The sequence below is a fragment of the Podarcis tiliguerta genome (genome assembly GCF_965153285.1).
Source record: "Podarcis tiliguerta genome assembly, chromosome: 8".
In the NCBI taxonomy this organism is placed as follows: Eukaryota; Metazoa; Chordata; class Lepidosauria; order Squamata; family Lacertidae; genus Podarcis; species Podarcis tiliguerta.
Genome location: NC_139541.1, coordinates 56,026,515 through 56,053,555, shown reverse-complemented (window position 1 = coordinate 56,053,555; position 27,041 = coordinate 56,026,515). Strand labels below are relative to the sequence as shown.

General features: G+C 42.0%; 1 protein-coding gene across 5 annotated transcripts; it reads left to right on the top strand.

Moving 5' to 3' along the window:
• Positions 1 to 610: 610 nt before the first annotated feature.
• KHDRBS1 (KH RNA binding domain containing, signal transduction associated 1) lies at positions 611 to 25,583 on the top strand. Of its 5 annotated transcripts, none has more exons than XR_014514351.1 (12): positions 611 to 1,187; positions 9,156 to 9,280; positions 10,319 to 10,435; positions 12,485 to 12,631; positions 14,357 to 14,490; positions 14,629 to 14,658; positions 15,695 to 15,908; positions 17,454 to 17,521; positions 18,169 to 18,227; positions 20,003 to 20,195; positions 23,259 to 23,308; positions 24,417 to 25,583. XR_014514351.1 is itself a non-coding variant. In XM_083453134.1 (10 exons), exons 1-10 carry the CDS (start codon positions 845 to 847, stop codon positions 20,098 to 20,100), a joined length of 1,335 nt encoding a protein of 444 aa, XP_083309260.1. In that variant the 5' UTR covers positions 612 to 844; the 3' UTR covers positions 20,101 to 21,319. The 5 variants fall into 5 exon arrangements, 2 of the variants coding, with proteins under 2 accessions (XP_083309260.1, XP_083309261.1); XR_014514352.1 differs by having other exon boundaries at positions 612 to 1,187; positions 25,180 to 25,583; XR_014514353.1 differs by lacking the exon at positions 14,629 to 14,658 and having other exon boundaries at positions 613 to 1,187; positions 25,180 to 25,583.
• The last annotated feature ends 1,458 nt before the right edge of the window (positions 25,584 to 27,041 follow it).

The following is a 27,041-nucleotide window of genomic DNA, read 5'->3' as shown; positions in this document are numbered from 1 at the left end:
ACCAAAGCTAGCAAGAAAGGCAGCTGCTCTTTCTTATGGCGCGAGGATTGATCTTATTTCGTGCAAAGGAACGTGACTGGAGTTCTTAAACAGCTTAAGGCTGCGCTCTCTTGTACACACTGCTGCAGAGTCGGTACTCCTGGCTCAAGTTTTGAAGAAGTTTCGTTTCCCAAATCATATTTTCACACGGAATAAAGCTGAATTAGAAAGAGCATTAACTTCTCTTTTTACTGCTGTTTCCATTTCGTTTCGAGGAGGCCACGCTGCTTTCCGAATCCAGCTAAAAACTACGTCCTATTGTTCTCCATGAGCAGCGCTCACTTTTCTCTTATGGAAAGGAACAAAAGGAGAGAGTAGTAGGAGGAAATTTGTACAGTGAACCTTTACTTCCAATGTATTTTCTCTCTATATATGTAGTCTACGAACCACGCATGAGCCCTGAATTACATCTAAGACGCATGCGCAGGGTGTGTGCGCACGGCGAGCTGATAGGAAAGAGGGCCGTCTCTTCAATGGAATGCTGCGCCTGCGCGGCTCATCCCGGCGCTTCATTTTTTTTGTTCGTGGCGAAGAGGCCTTAGGCTGGCGCGTGCGCAGTGGGCGCCCTCGCGAGGTCTGCGCACGCGCATTCCTGGCTTGAGTCGAGAAGAACGGTTGGAGGCGGCCGTACTTTGGGCGCGAGGCAGAGGAAGAAAGAAAGAGGCGAAGAAGCAGAAGCAGTTCCCGCGCGCACGAGGCGTTTCCGCTCCGGCCCTCCCTCCGCTTCCTGTCTCGGCGGCCCCGGCGCTCAGTCGGCGTGGCAACCCTGTTCCCTCGCGCGCCTTTGCCGCTCCTTCGGCCGCGGATGCAGCGCCGCGAGGACCTCGCCGCCCCCGGCCGCCTGGGCAGGGCCCCGGGCCCGGCGGCTCCCCCGGGCCGCCTCCAGTCGCCTCAGGCCGCCGCTTCCCCGAGGAGGCCTCCGCGGGGCGGAGGTGGCGGGGTGCGCGGGCCCCAGCCTCCGCCGCTGCTGCCGCCCTCGGCCACCGGCTCGGCTCCGCCGGCCCCCAGCGTCGTCCCTACCCCGCTGATTCCTGGAGCCGGCTCCGCGGCCAAGGCCGAGCCCGAGAACAAGTACCTGCCCGAGCTCATGGCCGAGAAGGACAGCCTGGACCCTTCCTTCACCCACGCCATGCAGCTGCTGCAAGCCGGTAAACGCCCCTGCCGCGGGGGAGGGGAAGGGAGAGGAGAGGGGCCGCCGACACTGTGGCGACTACTCGGCTGATTTGGGGGTGGGGTGGGGAGATGAGTCCCAGCGTCCTGTAGAATAATAGTAATAGAAAAGGTGGAGTGCCTGATTCCATCCACTGGAACACTATAGTTCAAATTAGTAAGCCCCCCTGCCAGTCTTTGTTAGTCTGACATCTTTACTTTTCCAGGCATATACTTTAAAATGTAATCAAGTATAAAGGTGTATGAAGAAGGCCATATGTGCCTTAACTTTCCCCTTCAGTAGAAGTTTTGGTAGGCTAGAACCCATTTGATCTGGTGCTGATCCTATTTGTTCATCAGAGTTAACAGTATGGGAGAACTCAGACAGTTTATACCCCAGTTAGTTGAGCAAATTCGTTGTCTCTTCCTCTTCCCCGCCACCAAACCCCCATCCTGTATTCTTGTCAAGGTCATAAAACTGGGCTCCTTTGCCATTTTAAATAAACTCCCACCCCCATGTAACCCATCTGCTTACATATATTTTCAAATGGTAGGTGTGGCATGTTGACTGTATGAATAAAGGAATAGTGAACAGAAACTGCTCTTCTAGTTTAGAGAATCCTTGCCTAGTTTATGGTGGTAATTCCTATTTTCCATAGGCAAGTGACTGTTATACCCTTGGAGCAGGGTTCGAAATTGGCAGGGCGCCAGGCGCATTTTGCTCCTAAAGATTCTCCATTTGCAAGCACCTCAAAAAGTCTGGGTGTTATTTTTTGCCCCTGGCTGACACTCAAGGATTAGTGAAATGTATGCACTTTGAAGCCTCGAAGTGTATGTTAAGGATTGAAAATATGTTATGGAGTTTAATAATAAAGAGTAGAGTGTTTTGAAAACTGAAGTATGGTACCAATATTTTTTTTGTAAACATTAAATCAAATATGTATTAACAATTTAATTCAAAAATGTGATACCAAAATAACAAAAAGTTTCACCAACCTCCCCAAATGGTGACTAGACATTCTGTTTTGGTGCCCACAACCCAGGTCCTAGGAGCCATTTGGCTCCTAGCTTTTCTATCCCAGTTTCCAACACTGCCTTGGAGAGCATGCCTATGAGTGGCAGAGAGTGTAGTAAAGCAGGAAATTGGAAGTTTCTTAACATGGAGTGTGAGGCATGTAATCTTTCATGTGGTGATGGAAAGGTGGGCCTTACCTCCAGAATCTTATTTATCTTGTTTCTGAAAAAGGGAAGACAGATGTTTTCAAATGGAGGTGTGAAAGTACATAGGAATGACAGAAATGGTGATGAGGACTATAAAAGTGATCGCCAAGGTAGAAGTAGAGTTCAGGGCTCCTGTTATTCTAATATTGATGCAGAGGTGCAGCTTTTCTGGACACAACAAGTTCAAGCTGTACCTGCTGAAAGTATCCTACACTACTTTACATCTGTTGGGAAAGGCTCGTTTAGGTAGTTGGCAGGCTGTGTCAATTCTCTGCCATCCTCTCTTGGATCTGGAAGTTGTGGACGAGGAAGGGGAACTTGAGAAGCTGCCTCACGTGTCAGATCTTTGCCCCCTCTCGTTCAGTATTGCCTACACTGACTGGCAGCAGCTCTCCAGGGCTTCAGATGAAACTTTCCCAGCCCTGGAAATGGTGGGCATCCAGTCTGAGTATGTGCTCTACCACTGAGCTCCAGCACTTCTGCTTAGTGTCTGTGTCTTACTAGTCAGGTGGTAATGGTTAAAAAAACCCCACAGTTAATTTGCATGTAGTGTTGGTCACCTCTTACCCTGGTCAAGCTGGAGAAATTACAGTGGTTTTCTGCTCAGTGAAGTCTGTAGTTGCTCTAGTGTATCTGTTATGACGATCGGTACTAGTGGCACTATTAGCCTTTATAATGTGATAGTGGGTACAGAAATGTCATCTAAGTTGGTGGTCAGAGGTAGACTTAGAGAATTGGACCCTAGAATTTCCACCCAAGTATTGGGATTTTTCTTTTTTTTATTCCAGGAGATTTCAAGCAGAGCATTCTGTGTATCTCCCCCCTTCCCCTTTTGCCGAGACAGAGGGCTTTGTAATCTCATTGCTATGCATATCTGTATTTGTCCTTGTTTCCAGTGAAACTATTAAATAGAGTGGATATGGCAGTCTTTGTCTTGCTAGCACCCTCCTTCCCCATCTTGACAGTGTCTAATCGCCTGCTGTAGCCGTATCACCACAGTGCAGCTGCTGTGCTTTCAGGCTTTCACTATATCAAGAGAACAACAACTGTTTGGAAATAACCAGTCAGAATTTAGAACAAAGAGGAATGCTAGATTTTTGACTTGTGAGTAAGGTGAGGAACATTCTTGATCTAAGAACTAATTAACTTTTTAAAGCAGAGTTCATGTGATTAAGGCAGATTTCTTTGCTTTTTGAAACAGTTCAGAGGTGCTTTGATTTAATCTTGCTGGATGACAGGCCTGTTTCATTGCTTTATTTCTCTGCGAATGAGAAGCTTCATGTTGTATTGCTATGCAAGAAGCAGTGCTTTTCTGTGGGTACTCAGGGGTACTCAGTACTGGCACCCCAAATGTTAAAAGTGTTGCACTTACTGTAACAACTTTGTGGTGAGTACCAACATTTCCCCCCTTTTTTCTTTTTTAAAGCACTGGCAAGAACAATGAAAGTAAAGAAATTGTATCAGTAAAGAATTTTAATTTGAGATTGAAGTCAAGCACCCCAAACAGTAAATTCTACTGTTGCAAAAATATTTATACAGTAACCACAGGCAGAAGAGCTTTCTAGACTCTTCCTTTATTCCACAAATAACTTCTAAGTACATAACAAATTTATTAATTGCAAGAGTCATTGTTCTAGTTGTCCTATATTTTTATGTTCCAAAAATTTTAGAAAATCCTAGACAAATTATATGTGAGCCAGCAGAAGCCTCACAGCTGGAGAATTCAAATCAATATGTGAAAGTTGCTTTGCAACCACCTGCTGTGTCTTGGCCCTTGCTGTCCCCTTGGGTCACCTGGCCACAATGCCCAATTATGGCAGAAAGTGCTGTCAGGGTCTCAAGTTTAGACCATAACCTGCAATCCAAGAGATGTGTGGAGCCTCATTTTTTGCTACCCCATTCTTCCATCTCTTCTGAGTTCCTTCCTGTTCGTTTTTTAAAAGTGCTCCCTCCCCCCTTTCTACGTAGTTTCAAAAAAACTGGAAAGGGCAGTTCTTGATTAGAATTAATTGATTGGGCTTTTTTTCTTTTTACTGGTTGTCTGTTGGGAGAAAAAGTTATTTTCCTCAGCTGTTTGAGAACAGATTGGTAGACTTATATGTGTGTAGCCATAACACACTGAAGAATTTGGTAAAATAAAAATAATCTGTACTAGAGAATAGCCCTATCACACATATTATGGCTTCCTTATGAATAGATCTGATAAGGTTGGAACTTCTAAACTGAGGGGAACATGGTGAAAGTTTATGCAAGGCGCTTTTTATTCCAGATTAATTAAACCAGGATACTTATTTATTTCCTTCAGCCCATCATTGGCTTTAGCTCCATCCACTCCCAACCAGCATGTTGCCCACTCCTGCTTTAGACCATAAGTCTCTATGTGGCAGCCACAGGTGCAATACCAATGGAGGGACCTCCAAAGAACCTATGAAATCCCTGCAGTCCCTTCCTCCTCTTACACCAGGCTTCCTCAACCTCGGCCCTCCAGATATTTTTTTGGGGGGCCTACAACTCCCATGATCCCTAGCTAGCTGTACCAGTGGTCAGGGATGATGGGAATTGTAGTCTCAAAACTTCTGGAGGGCCGAGGTTGAGAAAGCCTGTCTTACACCAGTCTCAGCCTTTACAGCAAAGCTCTGCCCATTTCTTCCTTTGCCTGTATGTACTTTTTAAGGCTGAGATTGAAGCCAGGCTCCCAGGCACAAGAAACAGCTTTCATGGGCAATGACCCAGCCAACAGATCCAGGGCCCTGGGATGGGAGGCAGGGAAGAGAGCAGAGTGACCGGGGGGGGGGGCAGGTCTTAAAATGCTCTTCCAGTAGCACAATGAGTAGGACAAATGCTACCCTAGCTTAAATAAATTGGTGCATTGTTTGCATCCATTGTATCTCCATGAGGACCCATGACTTGCATAAGTGTTCTTGTGCCATGGTAATACTGGAAAACACCAGAGTGGTTTTTATAGAACTGCTCAGTAACAACACCTATGTAAAATTTTATTTTATTGTGGTTGAGTGGGCCAGTTCCCATGTAAGAAACATGTAGTTACAGTATTCATTTTTTTTATTTCCTAGATCTGACTCTATGCCTTTGTGGCAGCCATTTTATGATTTGATGACACCCCCCATGGCAGCCATTTTGTGGTGGTCCCCACCACACACTTTTAAAGTTCCCAGTGTGTCAGTGGAGTTGAAAAGATCAGGGATTAGAGAAGTTGGGAAGCCCTGCTTTAGACTTGTACTTCCTAGCCTCTTTTTACCAACATGCTTTCTTCCTGTTAGTAGTGTACCTCTGGTGAGTAATTTGCATCAGAAAACTGTTGCCCTAAAGGTGATCTAATTAAGCATATTTAGTTTACTTGTATTTAGTAAACAAAGTTAAAAACTTTAAAACAGCCAGGGTTGCCTAATAATATTGTATTTGCAGTTGGCTTCCATTCACTCTTACTAATGAACTTATAAAGCCAACCATTTCCGGGGGTGGGGGGAATAAAGCAGTAAAAAATCCCATCCCTACCACCTGCTCTGTCCTACTTTTTGCCATCCTGCCTCTTAGCCAAACTCCTCTTCTTTCCCTTTCCCAATGATATACAACCCCTTCTGTATACAATGTGAAGTTTCTTTGCAGCCCTCTCATGTCTTGTCTTTCACTTGTTTTTCTACTGATTCTTTCCAAATAGACTGCTCTTTCTTTTATCAGCAACTTGCTTCTGATTTCCTTGTCTCTTAGTTCCCCTATATCCAAGGGAGTATGCTTACTCCTTATTCTCCCTAAATGAAGTTCTGATTCTAGCCAAGTTTACACTTTCTGTGCATAAGTTATACTGTAATTCAGTTATTTTAAGTTCATTGAGAGACTGGACAATATAAATTTAAAATTTTCTATAAAACAATAAAAAAGGCCATAGATCAATAGGTCTACAGTATTTCTGGTTAAATTATGGTACTGATATATATTTACCTAAACCGATTGTGCTTCCTTGAAACTATGCAAGACTAGCTCTTAGAATTTGTCCAGTCTAGCATATGCTGTAGCTTTTAATTCTTTCATCAGCACTGCCCTCTGGCAGTCCCTTATTTCGGGCCTTTTTAGAATCCTCTTGATGGAGCCATATGAGTGAATTATAACCTTGCTAATTCGTGCACAGTGAATGGTATTCTGACCTTGTTCAGCAGAGTGCTGGGTGTATGAGTGGGAGTTGAAATAAAATATTATTACATCTGCCAAATAGCCTTCTGGCTAGATATTTGCTTTTTTAAAAAAGGTAGAAGTAAAAATCCATTTGTCCAGGTGGCAAAGTATCTGCAATGTTTTGATTGTTTTGTGCATTAAAGACTAGACTAGGCCTTGTATTTAGTTACATGAAACAAATGGAGGTGCCATATTTTCCTTTACATTTGGACTTTGCTTAAAAGGTAGGTGCTCACACACTGCTGCACTGCAGTTCGCCACAGCTTTCAGCACCAGTGAACATTTATGCCAGGTTTGGGAACCTTTTGACTTCCAGATGTTGCTAAACTACAACTCCCAACATCCCTGACTGTTTGCTGTACTTGCTAAGGCTGATGTAGTTCATCAACATATGAAGGGGAAAAAGTTTCCCACTCCTGTTAAATGCAGAAGAATAGGAGTGTATGAGGATCCTAAGAGTATGTAAACACTTTCAGATACAAAAGCCTTGTTAACATAAGAAATGTATCATGTTTGGGGTGGCTGCAAACTGCAGTTTCAGGTACCAGTATATAATATTTTGAGCATGTGGAGCTAGTTACCCTGGTTTCGTGGGCTTGTGAACCCCTGAGAAGTTCTGGGTGGTTTCCTGGCAGGGTCAGCAGTGCCATCATAGGGCAGCTTCAGCTTGGATAGCTTTTACAGCAGCAGCAGCCATAAATCTAAAAGTGTCGCTTTTTGCGTTAGAAAAATGTCCATCTATACCTTTCTGGAAGCTGCTTTTTGAGTTACTCCAGAACAGGTTATTTCCAAGCAATTTTGTTGAGAAACAAAAGGAACTTGTTTCTGTTGGTGAGACACTTGTCCATATCTGCACATGCATGTCTATGGGGGGGGGGTAAGATGGTGGCTGCAGTCTTCTGCTGCCCCCAACCAGGTCTGGAGGCTTTTGGCAAATCAATTATCAACCTTTTGGTAAATAACCTAACTCACCCGTAGTTCATTATGGAGTTTGAGGTCAAAATGTTACAGCAAGGCTAGTTATTCCTTAAAATAGAATTTATATTGTTCGTGCGCATTGATGCATAAAACTCTGTTTCTCCTGGTGAAGGCAATCTTTTTCTAAAATGTAGTTCTTAACAGAATAAATTGGTTTCTGTGCTTGAGTAATTCTCTTAGCAATGTTGAACAGCTTGTGGTTTAAAACCTTTATTCTTCATGCAAAAAAAATCAAGAAATTTTAGCATGCTTCGGTGACTTCTATGAAAATCAATTTAATATTCAAAGAGCCCGAAATATGGGTTAGAAGGGCTCTTCAAGGTCATTTAAATGAAAGGGGAAAAAGTAAAACCTACTGATCAATTTCTGTCTTTTTATCTTGAAAGTTTGGGGGGGGGGTTTACTTTAGATGGGCATCTTGCATTCAACCTGAAGATACCTATTGGTCCTAGTATTTTTACTGTTGGACTGACTTTTGTTCCATAGTTGCTGAGTAAACTCTTAGAGCAGGGGTCAGCAAACTTTTTCAGCAGGGGGCCAGTCCACTGTCCCTCAGACCTTGTGGGGGGGGGCAGACTATATTTTGAAAAAAAGAATGAACAAATCCCTATGTCCCACAAATAACCCAGAGGTGCATTTTAAATAAACGGACACATTCTACTCAAGTAAAAACACGCTGATTCCTGGACCGTTCACAGGCTGGACTTAGAAGGTGATTGGGCCAGATCTGGCCCCTGGGCCTTAGTTTGCCTACCCATGTCTTAGAGCTTCTGTCACTTAGGTGTTTTCCTTCTTTCATCCTTGGAAAACTTTGGGCTTTGTTTAGAGAAGGCCTACCCAAAAAGTAGTATTATCTTCTTGATATTCCTATATTTCCTTCAGCCTGTCATAGGGAAGGCCTTGGAACTTGGCAAGCAGCCCAGTCGTGTCACTTGCAAATTGAGAGCTTGCCAGTTACATTCTTGGACTTCCTTTTAGTGCAAATACACACATCTTCAAATATTTGATGTCACAACCAGAGCAGGAAGGGATCGTCCTGTTACAAAATTGCCTGGTAAAGACAGTCAGACAAGAAAGAAAGGGTCTTGCACCAGAATGTTTTCCTTTACAGCAGACGTGGTTGGCTCAGAATTGGGGGTGTTGTGGTGTGGCATGGGTCTGTAGAGTTTTCTTAGAAATGTTTGGGGGAGAACTGGGTAATAACTGGCTCCCGCGTGGCTACTGCCTTAATAAAATGCAATAGGTAAGATGTTGCTGGGAGCAAATGAGAAAAGCTACAAAGTAGCAAAACTGTAGAAAAGCAGCTTTCCCCCTTTCACTTCGGTTTAGAAACAGTTAGCTAACATAAGTGCATATAGGACAATGTTGTTTGTTTGTTTGGTGGGCCTATTGGCTAGGTTGCAGAAAAACTTGAGTTTGGGGCTCACTTGCACAGTCATGTAGCTTGACTGGGGGTGGGGTGTGATTCTAGACAAGTTGCCTCTTCTACCTGCTTTTACATGTACATCCTGTTGGGTTTTTCTTTTTTTAAAAAAAGGTTGAAGTGCTGTTTCAATTGTATGCTTTGTCTTGTTTAGAAATCGACAAAATTCAGAAAGGTGAATCAAAGAAAGATGAGGAAGAGACCTATCTGGACCTGTTTTCTCATAAGAACATGAAGCTGAAAGAACGAGTTCTCATCCCAGTCAAGCAATACCCTAAGGTGAAGGCCAGCAAATGCCTCATTAATGTCCTGTAAAAGGATGCTTATGACAAGTTCCACTCACAGCAGCTGTTTGCTTTGAGCTGTCCTGATTTATGCCAATGCATTTATTGCTGTTGTTAAATATTTCCAAGGCGTTTCTGCTGTATTTTCTTTGTGTGTTTGTAGCAGGCCAGAGCATAGGCTTATGAAGGATATTTCTTGTACTGGGAAATGTTTATTATTGGCAATATATATATATATTTCATTCCTTGTGCATATGGCACGTCACAAAACATAAGAGGACAGGCCCCTGCCCTGAGGATGTTACAGTCTAAATTTGCCATAGCAAGAAAAAAGAGAGGAGGGGAGACAGTGATATACATGGGGGAAAGGGGCCATATTTCAGTTACAGTTAGGTAGTAAGATAAGAACGAGAGTTGTGCCACAGAAGTGGCATTGAATAGATCAGGGCTTTTGGTGCCCCCCTAAAGTCTGTCATTTTCTTTAAAAATAGACAGGGAAACCATCTTGACTGATCCTGCTGTGATGTCAAAAGGCTTTTGTTAGGGTTACCAACTTTTTTAAAATGACAATTTCTAGATTTTTTTTACTAGCTGTTTCTCTAGGTTCCCCATTGTGATGTCAAAATAATTTTTTGGGGGGGTGTCCCTAATGCCCCCTAATTAGTCCAACCTTTTAAACAACATACCTTATACAACATACCTTAAACTATACCTTATAGTTTACCGAGCATTCCCACAGGCCCCCAGATGTGAATCTGTGATACCAAAAGTCTTTTGCCTCCAAACCACCTTTCTTCCAGTGTATTCTTTTAAAATGCAAACACTTTCATAAGGCACACTTTGATATGCTTGATTGCTAACTTACCAGAATTTGGATCATTCACCCTTTGGTTTTTTTCTAGAAGGCCAAAATGAGTACAGTTTAAAATTTCGGGAAACTTATAATTGCTGATCCTAGTCATTGCAGTATAAATTTTAAAGTAACTTAATTCAGTTTTTGAAACTAAGAAAAAATCTGTTTCTCTCCTTTTAGTTTAACTTTGTTGGGAAGATCCTGGGACCCCAAGGCAACACCATCAAGCGACTGCAGGAAGAAACTGGAGCAAAGATATCTGTACTGGGGAAGGGGTCAATGAGAGACAAGGCAAAGGTAGGGGCACTGGGCTCAAATTACAAGTACTTTTGTGTGTTTTAGAACTCTGGATTTTTTTCATAGATAGTTGGGTTGGCCGTTGCATCCTCTCCCCGTTTGTTGACCACACATTGCCTTTAAGTAAAAGTGTTGTGTTAGTGTCAGGGAACTGCCATCAGTGTCCGAGGGAGAGAGCAAGCTCCGAAGGGATCCCAGAGAGCGTCCCGGGAGTGGGAGGGGCAGCCCATCTTCTGGGGGAGAGAATCAGCGTAGCTCCAGTGGAGAAGGGGGGGAGATGGGGGAATCGGCGAGGCGATCCCATGACTCCTTGCCGGGGACCAGCAGGGAGAGAAGGGGTCCTCCGCTGCCCACGCCCTCCTTGCACAGAAGGCTTCCATGCAGGGAAAGTAGGCGGAGACTGGGCGTCAAAGAACTTCTTTGCTGGAAGAAGTTTAAGAAACGCCCACTGACGGATTCTGCCAGCGATTGAGACGGTCACGGACGAGTGGCTGCCCGGACAGGAAAGGTTCACTCAGGCAACCCAGCCAGACGTTGGGACAAGCTTACGCACGAGCAACCCCTAGAACCATTACAGTTAGGTACCTTTTAAAAATGCATTGATGACTTAGAACTGCAAAATCCCCAGGAGTGAGTACTTGTTGCTTTGCCATTAATCACAGAATGAGCAGGCAGCTGACTAACAGAATTCAATAGTCTTTTCTAATACAACCAATGTCCAAGTGTTTGTTGTATCTAGGCTATGTAAAGAAAAGAGATTCATAGAGCATCACATCAAAGTTGAGCTCTTGCTTCTCACGTTTCCATGTGACTTTGAAGAGGGCATCTAACTGAAATCTTTGTTTTCTTAACTTTTAAAAATTGTACTTGTGAAGGCTACTGTTAAGCCTCTAGATTGTTTAAAGCCAAGTAAGTAAATCTTGAGTTTATGCTAGTCAGGATTTTTCATTGCCAGGTAAGTGAGAAGAGAAATAAATGAATGAATGAATCTTATTGGAAGGCCTTTTTTCATATTTCTTTGGAATATCAGTTGGCAAAATTATTTGGAGTCAATATAAGCAAGCAAAAGTTTAGGGCCAGGACCATATGGGGATAACTAGTTTAGGTTGGCACAGGTAAATAGTCTTTTAAGTAAAACTAATGTTAGACTTTGTTTTGATTCCTGTTTTTAGAATTATGTACTAGGAGGCATAAATGAAAGACTGTTGTTGGGGTCTGAGATTTCTACCAGAATGTCTAGTCCTGTACTTGTGTTTTATCCTGCCACCTTTATTTGCAAATCGGTGAGCAGTTGCTGTTGCAGTCATTGGGTGTGAGGAATCCACTTGTGTGTCCGTGTCCAAGCACAGAGCAGTCTCAGCTTAAAAAAAAGTTTCCAGATTAAAAGTATGGGTGGGCAGTTAATTGTGCACCAAAGGATTAGCACCACTGGCCAGTAAAGCAAGTGCTGCCACAATTAAATGGGCCCCTCCAAATGGCAGTAAAATTCACCTAGGTCAAACAGTCATGAAAGTCATTATTAGCCCAATAAAATAACTCAAGGATTGAAGGGTCCAGAGCTGCAGCAACAGCCTCCTAAACCTTAGTAGTTAGTTCTGTCACGAGCATATGGAGCCCTTCAATAAGGTGTTGAATCCAGTTTCACACATGCAAACTGGAAGCAATAGTAAAATTACCTTACAGCAGGCTTCCTCAACCTCAGCCCTCCAGATGTTTTGAGACTACAACTCCCATCATCCCTGACCACTGGTCCTGCTAGCTAGGGATCATGGAAGTTGTAGGCCAAAAACATCTGGAGGAAGCCTGCCTTACAGCAAGCAGGTAAGAATGATCATTTTTTTCTTTGAGAACAAGCGAAAGATGTGAGACATAATCCCAACAGCATCTTAGAATTTGTCTCTGCTTCCTGGGAAAAAAATCTGAGAGGCTGGTGGCATCTATTTGCAGATGTGGCAAAGCAACACTTGTCTCTTTATGTGAGCAACAGGAAGGCTTGTGTTCTCTTTTAAAACCTCTAGCCATCTACTGTAACAGTTGTTTGTTTTTCAGGAGGAAGAACTGCGCAAGGGGGGTGACCCAAAATATGCTCATTTAAATATGGACCTGCATGTCTTCATTGAAGTTTTCGGGCCACCCTGTGAGGCTTATGCTCTTATGGCCCATGCCATGGAAGAAGTCAAAAAGTTCCTTGTTCCGGTACATACCACCTTCTTTTTCTAAAATGTTCTGCATAATGACATGTTTGGTCTTGGCAAGGTGTGTTCAAGTAGAACAGATTGTGGCAAAGCATATTCCATAGAATAAGCTCAGTCAGAGAGAAAAAGGAGATACTGTTTTGAGTAAGGCAGTACTAAGTATTGACAATTCAATCACCGGAGCTGAACAAATGCTTTGTTCCAAAACTTAATTGCAGCCAACCCACCTGTGCAGTTGGATGTCTTTCTGCAAAAATGACTCCAAAGCAGCCATAGATACGAAAGACCTTGTCCTATTTTGAAAAAAAGTGTTGGGTTGACATTTAAAAATTATAATCTCAGAGATTTTGCAACAGTTACCTAAGAACTTAAAGGCTATTAAAGGGTCAAAAGATTGGACTCTAGGGAAGATGCCATCAAGAGATTGGCTGCTCCAAAAGTTGTCAGGAACTGAATTTTATTTGCTAACATCTGCAAATGTTCTTTTTGCGGAGCGGGGGGGCCACCTGATCTTTTATTCATTTTAGAGAACCAAGGATTCTAACATCTGGATTGCTGGTTTGGTTTTGCCTTCTGAAATTTGTTACATGAATTGTAGGTGCGTTTGAGCTCTCCGAAACGGAAACTCCTGAGGTTTCAACTCAACTAGAGAAGGGAACTTTAGCGCTAATACACCATTTTAAGACTACCTGGGGGGTTTTCACCTTGGGTTTAATATCTGTCTTGAAAAGCAGAATGACCTTTCTAGAAATATTCAGAAATGACTAGCTTTCATTATTCATCAGCAGAGGAAATCGTTGGATCTCATGTTCTAAAGGTGTGAGGTGTGTATGTGCACACATTGTGGAGAGTACACAGGAATTTGGGGGTGGGGGTTGTCTTAGTTACCCCTGTTGAGCTGAGGGAATTGCAGAAGCCTCTTGGACAGGCATTGCTGTGCAGCTAAAGCAGAACAAGAGTCCCATGTCTGCTCTGCTGTGGATAACAATGGATTTCTGATATATTTATTTTTGTCCTAATGCTCACAACACAAAATGACTGTGATTGCCTCAGTTTTGAATATGGTACACAAAGGGGTGGAGCTACATAGACACTGCATGTAAGGTTTGTGAAGCTTTGAAGGCTTCCACATATCCAAAAGGATACAAAAGTGGTCGCTCTTCTTTGAAGCCATCTGTTCCTTTTGGTTTGCCAAAACCACCTCCTATCTTTTAACACTTTACTGTGTTACTGTTGCACCCCTCCCAACAGATTGGCATCAGTGCCTGGATTCCCTACTGGATTTAGGGAGTGAAATGCTTTTGCTCTGCTGCTAATCCCTCCACAGATTGCCTGAAATTGTACCCCCTGGAGAGTGCAGAATGCACAGAGCAGGGACAGAAGTGGAAAGAGGCAGCTTAGAGTTACTGGTGAGCATTTGCTCTTTGGACTGAAACCATTTCCTGCCTCCTCTGAATGGGAACAAGAAATTTAGGTTGCTAAGGGAGCCCACTTCTCAGAGCATTTGACAGACAGGAAGGACAGCTGTTCTACAAGGGTGCAGAGGATGTTTTGTGGCAGCTGTTGTGACTTAGGCAGCTCCTGCCCATAGTACTCACCTATGCCTTTCCAAACAGAGCTGTTGTTAGCAGCACAAAAACCCATTTCAAATAAAATGAATGATTTTTATTATTATTATTATTATTTTTGCATGGCCTAGAAATTAATTCCCTCTGTTTTTGCTTAGGATATGATGGATGACATCTGCCAGGAGCAGTTTCTGGAGCTGTCTTATCTCAATGGTGTGCCAGAGCCAACACGAGGTCGAGGGATTCCTGTACGAGGAAGGGGAGCTGTGCCCCCACCTCCACCTGTTCCTAGGTAACAAATGGAAATGTTGCTGGAGATGAGCTCTTGCTAGTTGCAGTTGCATCTTTAAGCAGTAAGATTGTGCTTCTGATGGTTTGGGGAGGTGGGGAAGCGATATGGGCTTAATGGCTGTTTCAATTTTTTTTTTAGTGTGTGGAGTGGGGCAGCCTTGCTGAACAGGTGAGAGGCAATAGAAAAGGCACTCAGTCATATTTCCCATAGGTGGTGGGTTTTAGTCTTAGTTTACTCTCGCAGTTGCAAGCTTTTTCTTGTTCAGCATGTTGACAATACCAGATCTTTGAGGGGGTTCATGAATTGTCCAATAGGGTGAATTGTCCAACTTTGGTTTTCATTTAAGAAAGTTTCCAACCCTTGTTTCAGAGAGACAGTTGAATGTTTTCTAAGTCTCTCAGGCCAGGTGGATATAGCTTTAAGTGCCCTTCACAGCTGCCTTTGCTCTGCTCTTTGCTACTTTATCTTAACCCTTCTTGACCTAGACATCACTGCTCCATAAAATTGCTAATCTGCTTACCTACATCTGTGCATCTGCCCCTTACTTCATGTCTTTCCTTTATTATGTTTCTCTTTGGCAACTCCTGTCCTTAACATTAAAACCCCCCACAAATTATTCAACTTGTTTTTATTATTGGTTGTTAGCTGCCCTGAGCCCGGTCTTGGCTGGAGAGGGTGGTGTATAAATAAAAATTTGTTGTTGTTGTTGTTTTTGTTGTTGTTAAAAATCCAAATATCAGAAGCAGCCTCAGTTGTGTAGGTTTTTCCATACACATCTTTATATATATATAGAAACTGGGCTGTATGAACATCAAGTGATAATGCTTCCTCTCTCTTTCGCTTCCAAAAACTACTTTGTGCTAAACTTAGAAGCCTATAAAGACCCATTTATGTTTTGAGATTTCTTGGGCCTTTTGCATTGACAGCTGATGCTGCTAGTTTGCCTTATCTTTGAAGTGATTCTGGTAGGTATGTAAATCTTTGCTACTTGCTCAATCCAAGTTTCCCATTTGGGCATTTCCAGCTCTGTCTCCGTACATCACACAGCAAATTTTACTAGATTTAATTTTGTCATTCATCTCTGCTGCTAGGCCTCTGCAAATTGAGCTTCTGTATAGACAACAGATTAGATTTAGTGGGTGTCCAGAACATGGTTGTGTGCAGATTGTGTGTGCTTTCTAACTCTTCTGTCCCCTCTTTTTAGGGGACGTGGTGTGGGACCTCCGCCACCACCTCCACGTGGAGCTCTTGTGCGGGGGGCCCCAGTGAGAGGTGCCATTGCAAGAGGAGCAGCTGTGGCCCGGGGTGTTCCCCCTCTTCCAGCAGTGAGAGGTGCCCCTGCACCAAGAGCTCGGGCAGCCGGCATTCAAAGAATACCTCTTCCTCCCCCTCCTGCACCAGAGACCTATGAAGATTATGTAAGCAATTTTTAACTTTCTGAGAGGAGGGAAAGAGTCTGATAACAGATGACTTGTGCCTAAAAACTTTGGTTTATCCGCAACACCCAAGATTATATATATGTAAGAACATAGAGCAGCCTTTGTCAGAGTCAGATGAGTGGTCTGTTTAGCACAGTATTGTCAGCAGTGATTGACGACTGCAATTCACTATGGGATTTCAAACCAGGGTCTTTCCCAGCACTGCCTAAAGATGCTGGGGATTGAACCTGGGACCTGCAAGCAAATAGCCTGCTCCTCCCACAGAGTTAGACCCAACCTCTCTTTTCGACCACGTTAACACTATACATTTAAAGCACTATAATATCACTTTAAACAATCATGTGTTCTCCCAAAGAATTATGGGCGCTATTGTTTGTTAAGGGTGCTGAGAGGTGTTAAGAGCCCCCACCCATTCGCCTCACAGAGCTGCAATCCTCAGAGTGGTTTAACAGTCAGTCATCTCCCAGAAGCCTGAGAAAAGCTATGACTGTTTAAAGTAAAATCATACTGTTTTAAATACAGTGGTACCTCGGGTTAAGAACTTAATTCGTTCTGGAGGTTCGTTCTTAACCTGAAACTGTTCATAGCCTGAGGTACCACTTTAGCTAATGGGGCCTCCCGCTGCTGCTGCTACACCGCCACCATGCGATTTCTGTTCTCATCCTGAAGCAAAGTTCTTAACCTCAGGTACTATTTCTGGGTTAGCGGAGTCTCTAACCTGAAGCGTCTGTAACCCGAGGTACCACTGTATATGGTGGGGTCTTCCTCTCTTGTGCAGACACCCAACTTTGAAAGATTATAACAGATGTCGTTTGATAAGTACAGGGGAAAGGCATGCCTGCTTGGTACTGTACAGGAGAGTTTGATAATAGCACGGGCCTTTGGACCTGGCTACTTTAAAAAGTAATGGCCCTTAAGAATGAATAAACCTTGTCTTCAGTGGAGAAAATAGCACCAAGCAGAGACAGAAATTGTATCTGCTTGGCAGTTGTTTTCTTGAGGTTTTCCTCCCTGCTAGCCTCATCCTCCTTACACTGCATCTTTAATGCTTTCTGATTCACAGAAATAAGACTTGATCACAGATCCCGGTGAAGGACTGCTTGGCAAAGGACTGCTTGCATAGTCTAGGTGACCTTGGTTGCTTGGAAGTATGGAGGAAGGATGATTGTACCAGTTCTTAAAGAAATTTCACAAACTTTGTAGTAGCAAACCAGGTTTTGCCATGCTGACTGGGGTGATGTAGTCCAAAATATCTGGAATACAACAGGTTGGGGAAGTCTGGTCTATTCCATTTATTAGACCAAGATTGTTATATCTACACTGGGCAATTGTATTTTTTTTGTACGTGAAATATTTCCAAGGACATTGTTTGGATAACTGCAAGGTAAAGTAATGTGTGTTTGAAGGGGGTACCTGTGTATCACTTTTGTGATTTGGACTTTTATAGAAGGTACTTTGCTTGGTATTTTATTTTTTATTTTTTTACAATAACTGACTCCACCCTTGCCTCTTTGTCTATTCCAGGGCTATGACGATGCTTATGCAGAGCAAAGTTACGAAGGATATGAAGGCTACTACAGCCAGGGTCAACAGTAAGTGCTTCCTTTTGATTACTTAGAATCAAGTTGGAAAGAGGACTTGGCGGGTAATGTTGTCCAACCCCCTACAATGCAGAAATATGCAGCTGGCTCATACAGGGATCCAATCCACAACCTTGGCATTATTAGCATCACGTTCTAACCAACTGAGCCACATTAGTTCTTAATTGCCCTGTATCTTCAGCAGAACACAAGCATATTGTGCTTGTGTGCGCTTTGGCATCTATACCATGAGTATCTGTGTTACAAGGATCAGCACTGTCCAGCATTCCCTGGGGCTTGAGTGATTGGGTAACTACAGCCTTAGCAAAGCACTGTGTTCCTCAAAAGTCAGGTAAAGGGCCCCATCGCATCCACTGAGCCTTGCTCTCATTGGCATGGACTTTTCCTTTACTGTTTGTGAAGAGAGCTGGGCCTGGGCTCCTCCTTCCCTTACAACTTTAGCTAATGGACAGTATTGCAAGGAAGCGTAGTATCTGGTCTAGGGAGTCCCTAACTATTGCAAGAAGCATGTCCACATTACCCTCTCTGTGAGATAGATGGTCATTTGGACCATCCTAAATAATAACAGCAAGATGATTAGAAAGATACACCACCTCAAGGAATAATAATAATAATAATACTCCGTCTTGTTATTGCAGGGAAACAGAATATTATGACTATGGACATGGTGAAGCACAGGAATCTTATGAAGCGTATGGTACGTCTGCATGCTCTGTTGCCATGGCAGAAGCAGAACTGTGTTCAATATATTTTAGTCAGTTATTTTTTGCCTTGAATGCAAAAGATAAAAAGGTTATCATGATCTAAGTTTTTTGAGAGGCAGTATGTAGGATATAACGAGTCTTTTCAGCGGAGAACAAATCTGGAGATCTTGCCTTTAGCTGATGTTACTCTGAAAATGTCCAATAATCTTAAGAATATACTGGCTATATTAGTGCAATGAAAAGGTTTACTAGAAAGTCTAATTACCAGTGAGTTTTATCCCAAGTTTTCATTCTGCACCAAAAAAGCAGAGCTGTTATTGTTCTGCTAACCACTAGAAAGTGCAAGACACCCAGCAGGGAATAATAAAGCCCTGTGGTCTTCTCTCTTTCATTTTTAACTTGCAAGATTTCAGCTGACATTTTGCCACACATTCTAGACCATTTTTAAATGCTTAAAGCTAAGGACTGTATGTGTGTATCTTTGTAAAGGAAAGGTTGGATTTCTCAGAATGCTGAATTCTTTGCCAATAATTCCATTCCACATTGGCACAGTACAGTCATGAAATCCGTGAAGCTTTAAATATCACCAGGGTGAGACCAGAAGTATTTAGCTGCCAAAGAATTCTTGGATGAGTATGAAGAAGATAAAAATGAGAGCTCCTTGCAACTCTAAGAAGGTTTGTCCCCTTCTACACCGAGATACTGGCAACTATGGAAACAGCTTTCTGGTCATGACAATATTTGGGAAAAATTGCCAGTGTTTCCATTTATCTGTCCTCTTCCTTTGGGTTGACTCTAAGCATTATTTCTCTGCCTCTTCAGTATTACTGTTGCATCCTCTGATTTTCCTGACTGAAGGGACCAAACGTCCTCTGGGCCACTGGGCACGACAGTGCTTCTCTTAAATAAGTTACAACTGAACCAATTTAGTGTATGTACCTGCTTTCCTGTGAACCAAATGAGAAAAATAACTTGTGTGAGCCAGCCATGTTTAATTAGAAGTGTGAAGTTTTAGCTAGTCAGAAGAGGATGGATTTCAACAAAACTAATTTTGTCTTGATTTTGAAAGGAACCTGGTGTTTTTCTGATGTTTCATTTCCCCCCAAAACTGTTGATATTCCTCCTAATTATGCCTTCTATGTTTGGTGAAAATAATAGTTTCCTACTGCACCTGAGGACTGTATTGTCTCCTGTTGGGCATGTGCAAGGAGGGTGTGTTCTGATTGCACATGATGCAGCTTGCTGAGGTCTGGTCTGGTCAGTCCTTTGGATAGGAAGACATCTTGGAAACCCCAATGCCACCTTGAGCTCTGTGATGAAACAGAGGCGAGATAGAACTTGTACTAAATTTTAAAAGTATTTTCTCAGGGCAACAAAGGCTATGGTGGTAACATATGAGAGCAGACAACTAAACCCCTCAGTTGAAGCTGTCCACTTGTAGAGAAGCATGCATCCTTTAAAAATATATGCTCCATTAGTAAACTACTAGGAGTGGAGTTGTGTGCAGCAAAAGTTTGGCCAATTCTGTGCTTTGATTACTTGCAATGAGCCATTTGGACTCTTGATGATTTGTGCAAGACTTCTGTTTCTTGCCAGCTCTGAATAGCACTTCACATACATTCCAGTTCCTTCCAAAGCACCATTTGGTAGCACACTGAAATCTATGCCTAGGTCTCTTTTCAGGGTTATTTGCTGACACCATGATTCATGAAAAGCAAAACAGCTGTCCTTTTTCTGCTGCCTACATGCACTATTTTCTTTCCTGCAGGTCAAGATGATTGGAATGGAACAAGGCCCTCGCTCAAGGCCCCTCCGACTAGGCCAGTGAAGGGAGCGTACAGAGAGCACCCATACGGACGCTATTAAAGCATACATGAGGGGGAAATATCACTTTTGAGCAAACAGTTGTTTCTGATTCTTGTATCTCCCAGGATTCCTGTTGCTTTACCCACAACAGACAAGTAATTGTCTCCCTGATTTTTCTCTGGCTCCCTTTTTCTCCCACCTCCATCCTCCCCCACCACTGACCTTGCATTCTGGCTTCTGTATGTAGTATTTTAAAATAATTTAGATTTAGAAGACTGAATTCAATTTTTAAGTGTGTAGATGGCTTTTTTTTTCTCTGTTTAGATATATAAACACAACTGTACCTTTAAAAAGAAAAAGTTGAGGTAAAAAATGTTAGTTTCCAAAGTGACATGCTTGCTTAACAGTTATGAAATTAAAGTTTGTTAATCTTTAAGTATTTTTTGTTTTTTAGGCAACCCATAAAAGTTGTAGTTGCAGAATCCCAAAAGTAGGCTACATTTCAAAATTCAGGGTTGGCTTTTAATGACTTAAAATCATAATGTAATGGTAGCAACTGCCGCAGTTTAAAAAGTAAGCTCAAATGTCAACACTTTGCCCTTAAAAGCAGATTGCTTGATTAATCTTAAGTTTAAATGTTAATAGAAAGAATTCTCCTTAACAGATAAAACAGTAATTTTTTTTCTCAATCAGTTTAACTTAAAAAAAAAAATTAGGTTTGTAACATTGACCATGTGGGTTTTGAAATCTAGCCCCAGTGTTGAGATGCTAGTGACGGACGTTCTCCAGCAAAAGGTGTTCTTGGCTTAATTCTGCATGAAGAATTTTTAAGAGAAGTGGACATCTAGCTGCTCTGTAATTTTTATATTGCTCTAACTGCCCAGTGTTTTGATATTAGGAAGTATTAAATGAATAGCTGTGCATTGTGTCTCTCTCTTTTTTCTTTTCTTTTTTCTTAAAGGAAAAGCTGAACACTTGAGTGTTTGCAGTACATAATACAGCTCAGGCTTAAAATTGGCAAAACTGTAAAGCTTTTAGCCATTCCAGTGACATGTTCAAGTGCGTCTCAACACTAGCTTTATGTTAAAAAGGGACATTGCAGCTGAAAAAAGCAAGGAGCTTCATTTTGTACATAGATTTGTACACTGTTCTCCCATTTTGTTCTTGGAAGATTAAATGCTACTACTTGTGTAAGCCTGCCTAAATAGGTAGCTAAAATTTGTCAAGATGTCTGCAGCAGTTTGTCAATAAAGTTTAGTCCTTTTTTAATCAAAGTAAATGTGATGAATTGTCATTTTTTTTTAATTTTGGTCAAGCAGTAAAATAGATTGTCCTCTTTCAATTAATTTAAATTAATGCTAAAGTACTTGGTCTGTTTTTTAAAAAGAAGTTCTCTTAAAATCCGAAGACGTTTTTAAAATGGTATGTTCTGAAAGTTTTAAAACTTTACCAAGCTGAGTAAGCTTAATTTTAAAACAAAATTGTTTTTCACCCCCTGGAAGTTGAGCAGTTGTGCCAGAAACGGGGCTTCAAGTGGCAGCATCAGTGTTCTGTTGCACTGAAGGGTTGAGACATCTGCTGGCTTTTTATCTTTAGTCTGCGGACAGCTGCTTCTGCACCAGCCCCTTTGTAGCTGCTATTGATTTCAAAAGGGCAGAGTGGCCTTGCGCAAGCCCCATTCATTTTGGTGACACCTGCGCAAGGAATGTCCCCAGGGGATTGTGCCCTCTGCAGAGAGGCGGAAATTGTTGATCCAAAAGTAACTTTCATCAAAACAGTGTGACTCCAAAAGCCTTTTTCACAGATAGAAAAGAAGACTTCTTCCTTTTGCTGCATCCACAGATTTCCCTCTCCTCAGACTGCCTGCTTTTCAGGGCGGCATTCCTTGGGTTCCAAAGCAATTACAAAGTGGTGGCTTATGTAGGGAGCAGGCAGATTGTTCTCAATAGCCCATTAGGAAAGGCACATAATGCAGCTTTGCTAACTGCCCACCTGTCCACACATCCCCACGTTAGTGATTTGCTGCCTTCAAAGAAAATCAGGTTCCCTGCCTGGTTTTCTGGAGGAAAGTCTCACTCACTGCAGATGACCAGATTAAACAGCTGTTGACAAGCCTGGCGTGATAGCAGAACTGACTGCTGTGAAGAGCTGGTGGCTTGTACTTACTCTCCCTTCTTGGCAAAATTTAAAATCGAGTATTCACTGGGAAAGAACTGCTTGGGGGTGAAAAAAAAGTCCACTGTTACTGTCAAATTGCTCATAGCAGTGCATGATTGAGGGAAGCTACTTTTAAAAGCCAAAAAGAGTTGTATTTGTAGATTGTTATTTTAAAAAAATGTAAATAACTGAATTTTCCACAATGGTTTGGAGTCAGCTTTCAGGGCTTAATGTCTTGCTTGATGAAAAGAACGCCCAAAACCCCCCTTTTAAAGGAAAATTATCGCAGGAGAATTCAGGATGTCTTAAAGCTAACATGCACCGAAAAACTCAAAAGGTAACCTAAATGTCTGATTTTAATGGCACATTTCTTTTACATAAAATGTGACGGCAACTTGCATAAACTTTTATTACTGAAGACGTTCTTCAAATGTTAATTTTAAATGTAAAATCTTGTTTAAAAAAGATGGTTTAAAAATAGATACTTAAAATACATCCACTTGCTTATGCATAAATTAGCAATAATGTTTTAATACTTGTGCCCTTTGTCATTTGCAATGGACCGTAACCTTGGGCAAAAAAAAAAAAAAGCAAAAAAAAAAGCAAACAGAATCGAACCTTAAATATCAAAAATGGATGTAGCTAGTCCTCTGTGTTTACCAACAAAATCTACTCAGTTATTCAAGTAAAACTCTGGCCCTTATTGACCCAGTATTGCTGTTCACTATATTAAAACATTTAGTACTTAGGTATTAAGTTGCATGTGTTGGTTTTTTTCCCCTAGAGCAGTGGGTCCTAATTGGTCTGTGGACCCCGGGGTCTGCGTAACCCACCCAGGGGGTCCGTGGCACCATTCACATAACAAAACTACCCTGGAGATAACAAAAAATTCAAAAGTAAGGGATCCATGGCTTAGCTTTTGAAAAACAGGGGATCCGCAGTACTTAGCTAATTGGGAACCACTGCCCTAGAGTTTTTAAATTGCATGCCAAGAGTGTATCAACATTTGTTTTGATTTGTGAGTCGTTATGAAGATGCTTACTACTCTTCTCTGTTTGCAGGAGGTGCTCTGCTGTTGGGGTGAAAATGACTTTTGCTGAGGACGAGTTGGGTATGCTATTCGGCTGTTTCTACTTTTCTGGTTTTGGAACAAAGAACTTTTGTATCTCGTATAAGCTACATTTGCATGACCAGTCACTTTGGTTCAATAAGGCTGTGCTGGCGCTTAACTCGTCATTTAGCCAAAACAGGCCAAAATTCAAGACAGAAGGATGGGCAAGGCTTTGTACGCAATGGTTTAAAAACAAATATTCAGTTTCGACAGTATGGGAAGTATCAAAATGCATAGACTGCATATTTTGCATAGTTCACTCTAGTCTGGGGAGGGTCAGTCAGTGAAGCCCCAGCCCCAAATATCGGACATATTCACCTCTCTGGCTTCTGAAACTGTAGCAGGCACTTCAAGCATACTTTGAAATCTTCAGGAAGCTAAAATATTTGCACCTTCTACTTGTTTCTAAGTGCCTGTGGGATTATGTCGCACAGAACACGAATACAGCCTGCCCTTCAGGAACGATTTTGGAGCTGTTTGTTCATGTGAATGTTGCCAACCCCAGTTGACACTTGATTCCTTCCCCCTTTGCCTTTAAAGCAATTGGCAGGTTCTCCTTAGACAGGTGTGGGGAATTTGTTGACTCACCGGGTGCTGAAGCCCCAGCTTCCATGCCTAACAATCAAGCGTGATATTTGTAATCCTGCAGTGCTGGGGGGGGGCACCAGTGGGTCTCCCTTGTCTGAAAAATTTGTGGCAGTTAGGACATGAAGCCTTTGCTGGCCAAAGGAAAGTGCCGGAAAAGAAAATAGGAGAGAAATTGCCACAGTATACAGCTGTGAGGTCACCAATTACCTACTGCCGAACCTCTGCATCTTCTCAGCTGATTAATTAGCATCTTGAACTTCCCAGCTAAGCTAGATGATCTTATGAATAAGTCATTCAACCACAGTGGCCCCTCACTGACCAATAATGACCTAGCAGAGAACTTAAGCTAGTAAAGCATTTTACATGCTACAAAAATTATATAAATTACTGTTTCCATAGAGTTGAAAGCACATGTGTGTGGTTTCGTATGTTAGGGTGTGAACCATTGACTAATGGAAGAGCTCCCTCTAGTGGCTTCAGAATGATCACTTAACTATCTAGCTTGTTTCTTCCCGCTCAGATCCAAAGAAAACAACACTGCAAGCTGGGAAGAAACTATTGATAAAACAACTGAGGGAAACTATTTAACAGGCAGGACCACAGTGAGTCGATTCTGGATCTTTCTGAGCAATGTGCCCAAAAGATGAGCTCCCCAAACCTAGAATGCTAGCCCCAAATCAGGCCAGGGTTTATCATGGGAAGGGGGGGAAATTATGAGCCAGAAAACTTAACTTTTCCATTACAATAAACTGGGCAAACAGAATGCTTGAATCTGCCTTCTCCAACCTGGTGTCCCTCAGATGTTTTGGATCACAACTCTCATCATCCCAAGCCAGCATGGCCATGGGGACTTTGCACTGTGGGATAGTGTGTGACCCAAAATCACCCATTGCTGAGCATAGATTTGAAGCTGAGTCGCTGCAGTTGGAAGCTCTAACCATTACATCACATTGATTGGGTACTTTTTTTGAGACACAGCATGATTCTTGAAAGATTTCCAGATTAACAGTTCTCTTTGCAGTTCTTTTGAGGTTGCAACCCAGAAAGACTATATGTGTGCATGGGATGAATATGTAGCTAGAAGAGTTGTCTCTTTACCACGTAGGTGTATTACAAACCTATATGTCTTCAGCACTGCCCTCCATATTTGCTGTGAATTTAGGGGCCCTGGAAACCCTGACCTAAAGGAACTACAATATGAGAACCATTGACATAACTTTTGCAGCATAATTTACTGATTACATCCTGAGTTTCAGTAATTCTCTCCTATTTTTCTCTAATAGATGGAATCATCAAATACAAGAAGAAGAGGCAACATTATTATGAGGCACATTTTTACCAAGAAGTGCTCTTTGGAGAATTTCTAATCTCTGTAAACTATATGTGTACTGGGGCTTCAAAGACCTGTTTTCAGTTGGTTCAGTTTTCAGTCTGGAATCCTTTAAGTTCAGTTTAAATAATCCTCACACTAATCCTAAAATTTGGAAGTTCTTGTGAAAGAATATGTAGAATACAGGGTACATTTTGTGCTGGCACAAGTTCACTACAACATTCATTGCAGGCAGATCAAGGCAGTGTACATCTGTTTATTGCTGGACCATGAAGTAGATGAGCCCCAGATACATTATTTGAGTGTGCTGTGGTATTGAGTACATTTTAATAAAGGTACTCCATTTTTTTAAAAAAACGATTTCATGTTAAATCATTTTAGTAAATTTGTATTATTTCTAAATCTCCCAACACTAGAATGGCTTCCTGCCTCTTTTGATCCATACCAAGGTTGAATTGTAATTGTACAGGTAATTCAGTTGAAGTTTTTAATATGCTCAAACACTGAAGTTTTGGGGTTTGGGGAAATGATGGTATATATGGCGTGTTACAGAAATGTGTAGGCTTTAATTTTCTTGTCTGAAATTAATTTTTGCATGGAAGCCTTCTGGCACTGATTAGCTGGATAAATCCCTGCTTTTCTCTGCAACCTTCAGGGCTAGAAATGAGCTTCTTATTTTCTCCTGTTTTTCTTCCCCACACTACCACAACTGGGTGTTACAATAGTTGCCAGACTATAAACATCTGGTTCTAATGTAAGTGTATTCTTGATTCTATGACTCTTTTTACGTATGCTTTTTTTTTAAAAAAAAAAACAAAAACCCTTGATAATTTAAAAATCCCTGTCTTAATCTTGAAAGTGAAGTTTACACCCCTGGGGAGGGGTAATCTACTCTTTAAAAAAGGAGCTTCTTTAAAAATACAAAAGGTGACAAGCGTATTTTTGGGGAAACAGCAGCAGTCACATCATAACTGGTTACCACCTAAACCCTAGATTAATCTCAACTTTGATTTAACCTTACCTTGAAATTATTTACCAAAACAATATGTCAAGGGAGGAGTCTTCCAAAGAGAGGGTTAACATACAGCAGCCTTCTCCAGCCTGGAGTCCTCCAGATTGATTGATTTTTTAATTTACTTATTTATTTACTGGACTACAACTCTATAATTAGTTTTAGCCAGCATTGCCAGTAGTCGGGGGTTATTGGTGTTACGGTACAAAACATCTGGAAGGTGAAGGGTAACGAGAGAAGGCAAAGCAGGATTTATTTTGTTCTAGTCAGCAACCATAAGGTATAGGTGTGCTCAGCTCTGCAGCATGCAATACAGTGCTTCTGACTACACACAGAATGCATTTCCTGGTGTATATATCTAAATCAGGAGTGTGCTTTGGTGTGGAAGGCATGGTGACAGGATCTGGAGCTTCAGCATCTCAGTTTAGAAATTGAGGAAAGAGTATGCCCTTTGGTGGACATTGTACACAAGTTATATGTGTTGTGGGTCGAAACATTGCTTTGGTACCATTTTGTGTCTGCTGCTGCATTGTGACCTATCTACAGATGCCTACTTCATCAGATGTGTTAAGTGAAACATTGGAAGGGTGCAAAGTAAGGTAACAGATTATGCAAGTGGTAAAATTTGAGCTGAATACAAAAGGCCCTCAGACCAACCTGTTGATGGCACTGACAGCTCTTTAGTTGAATAAAGGTATAAGAAAAGTGAAGGACCCTGGATGGTTAAATCTAGTCAAAGGCAACTGGGGGATTGCAGCACTCAACTCACTTCTGGCCGAGGTAGCTGGCATTTGTCCACAGAC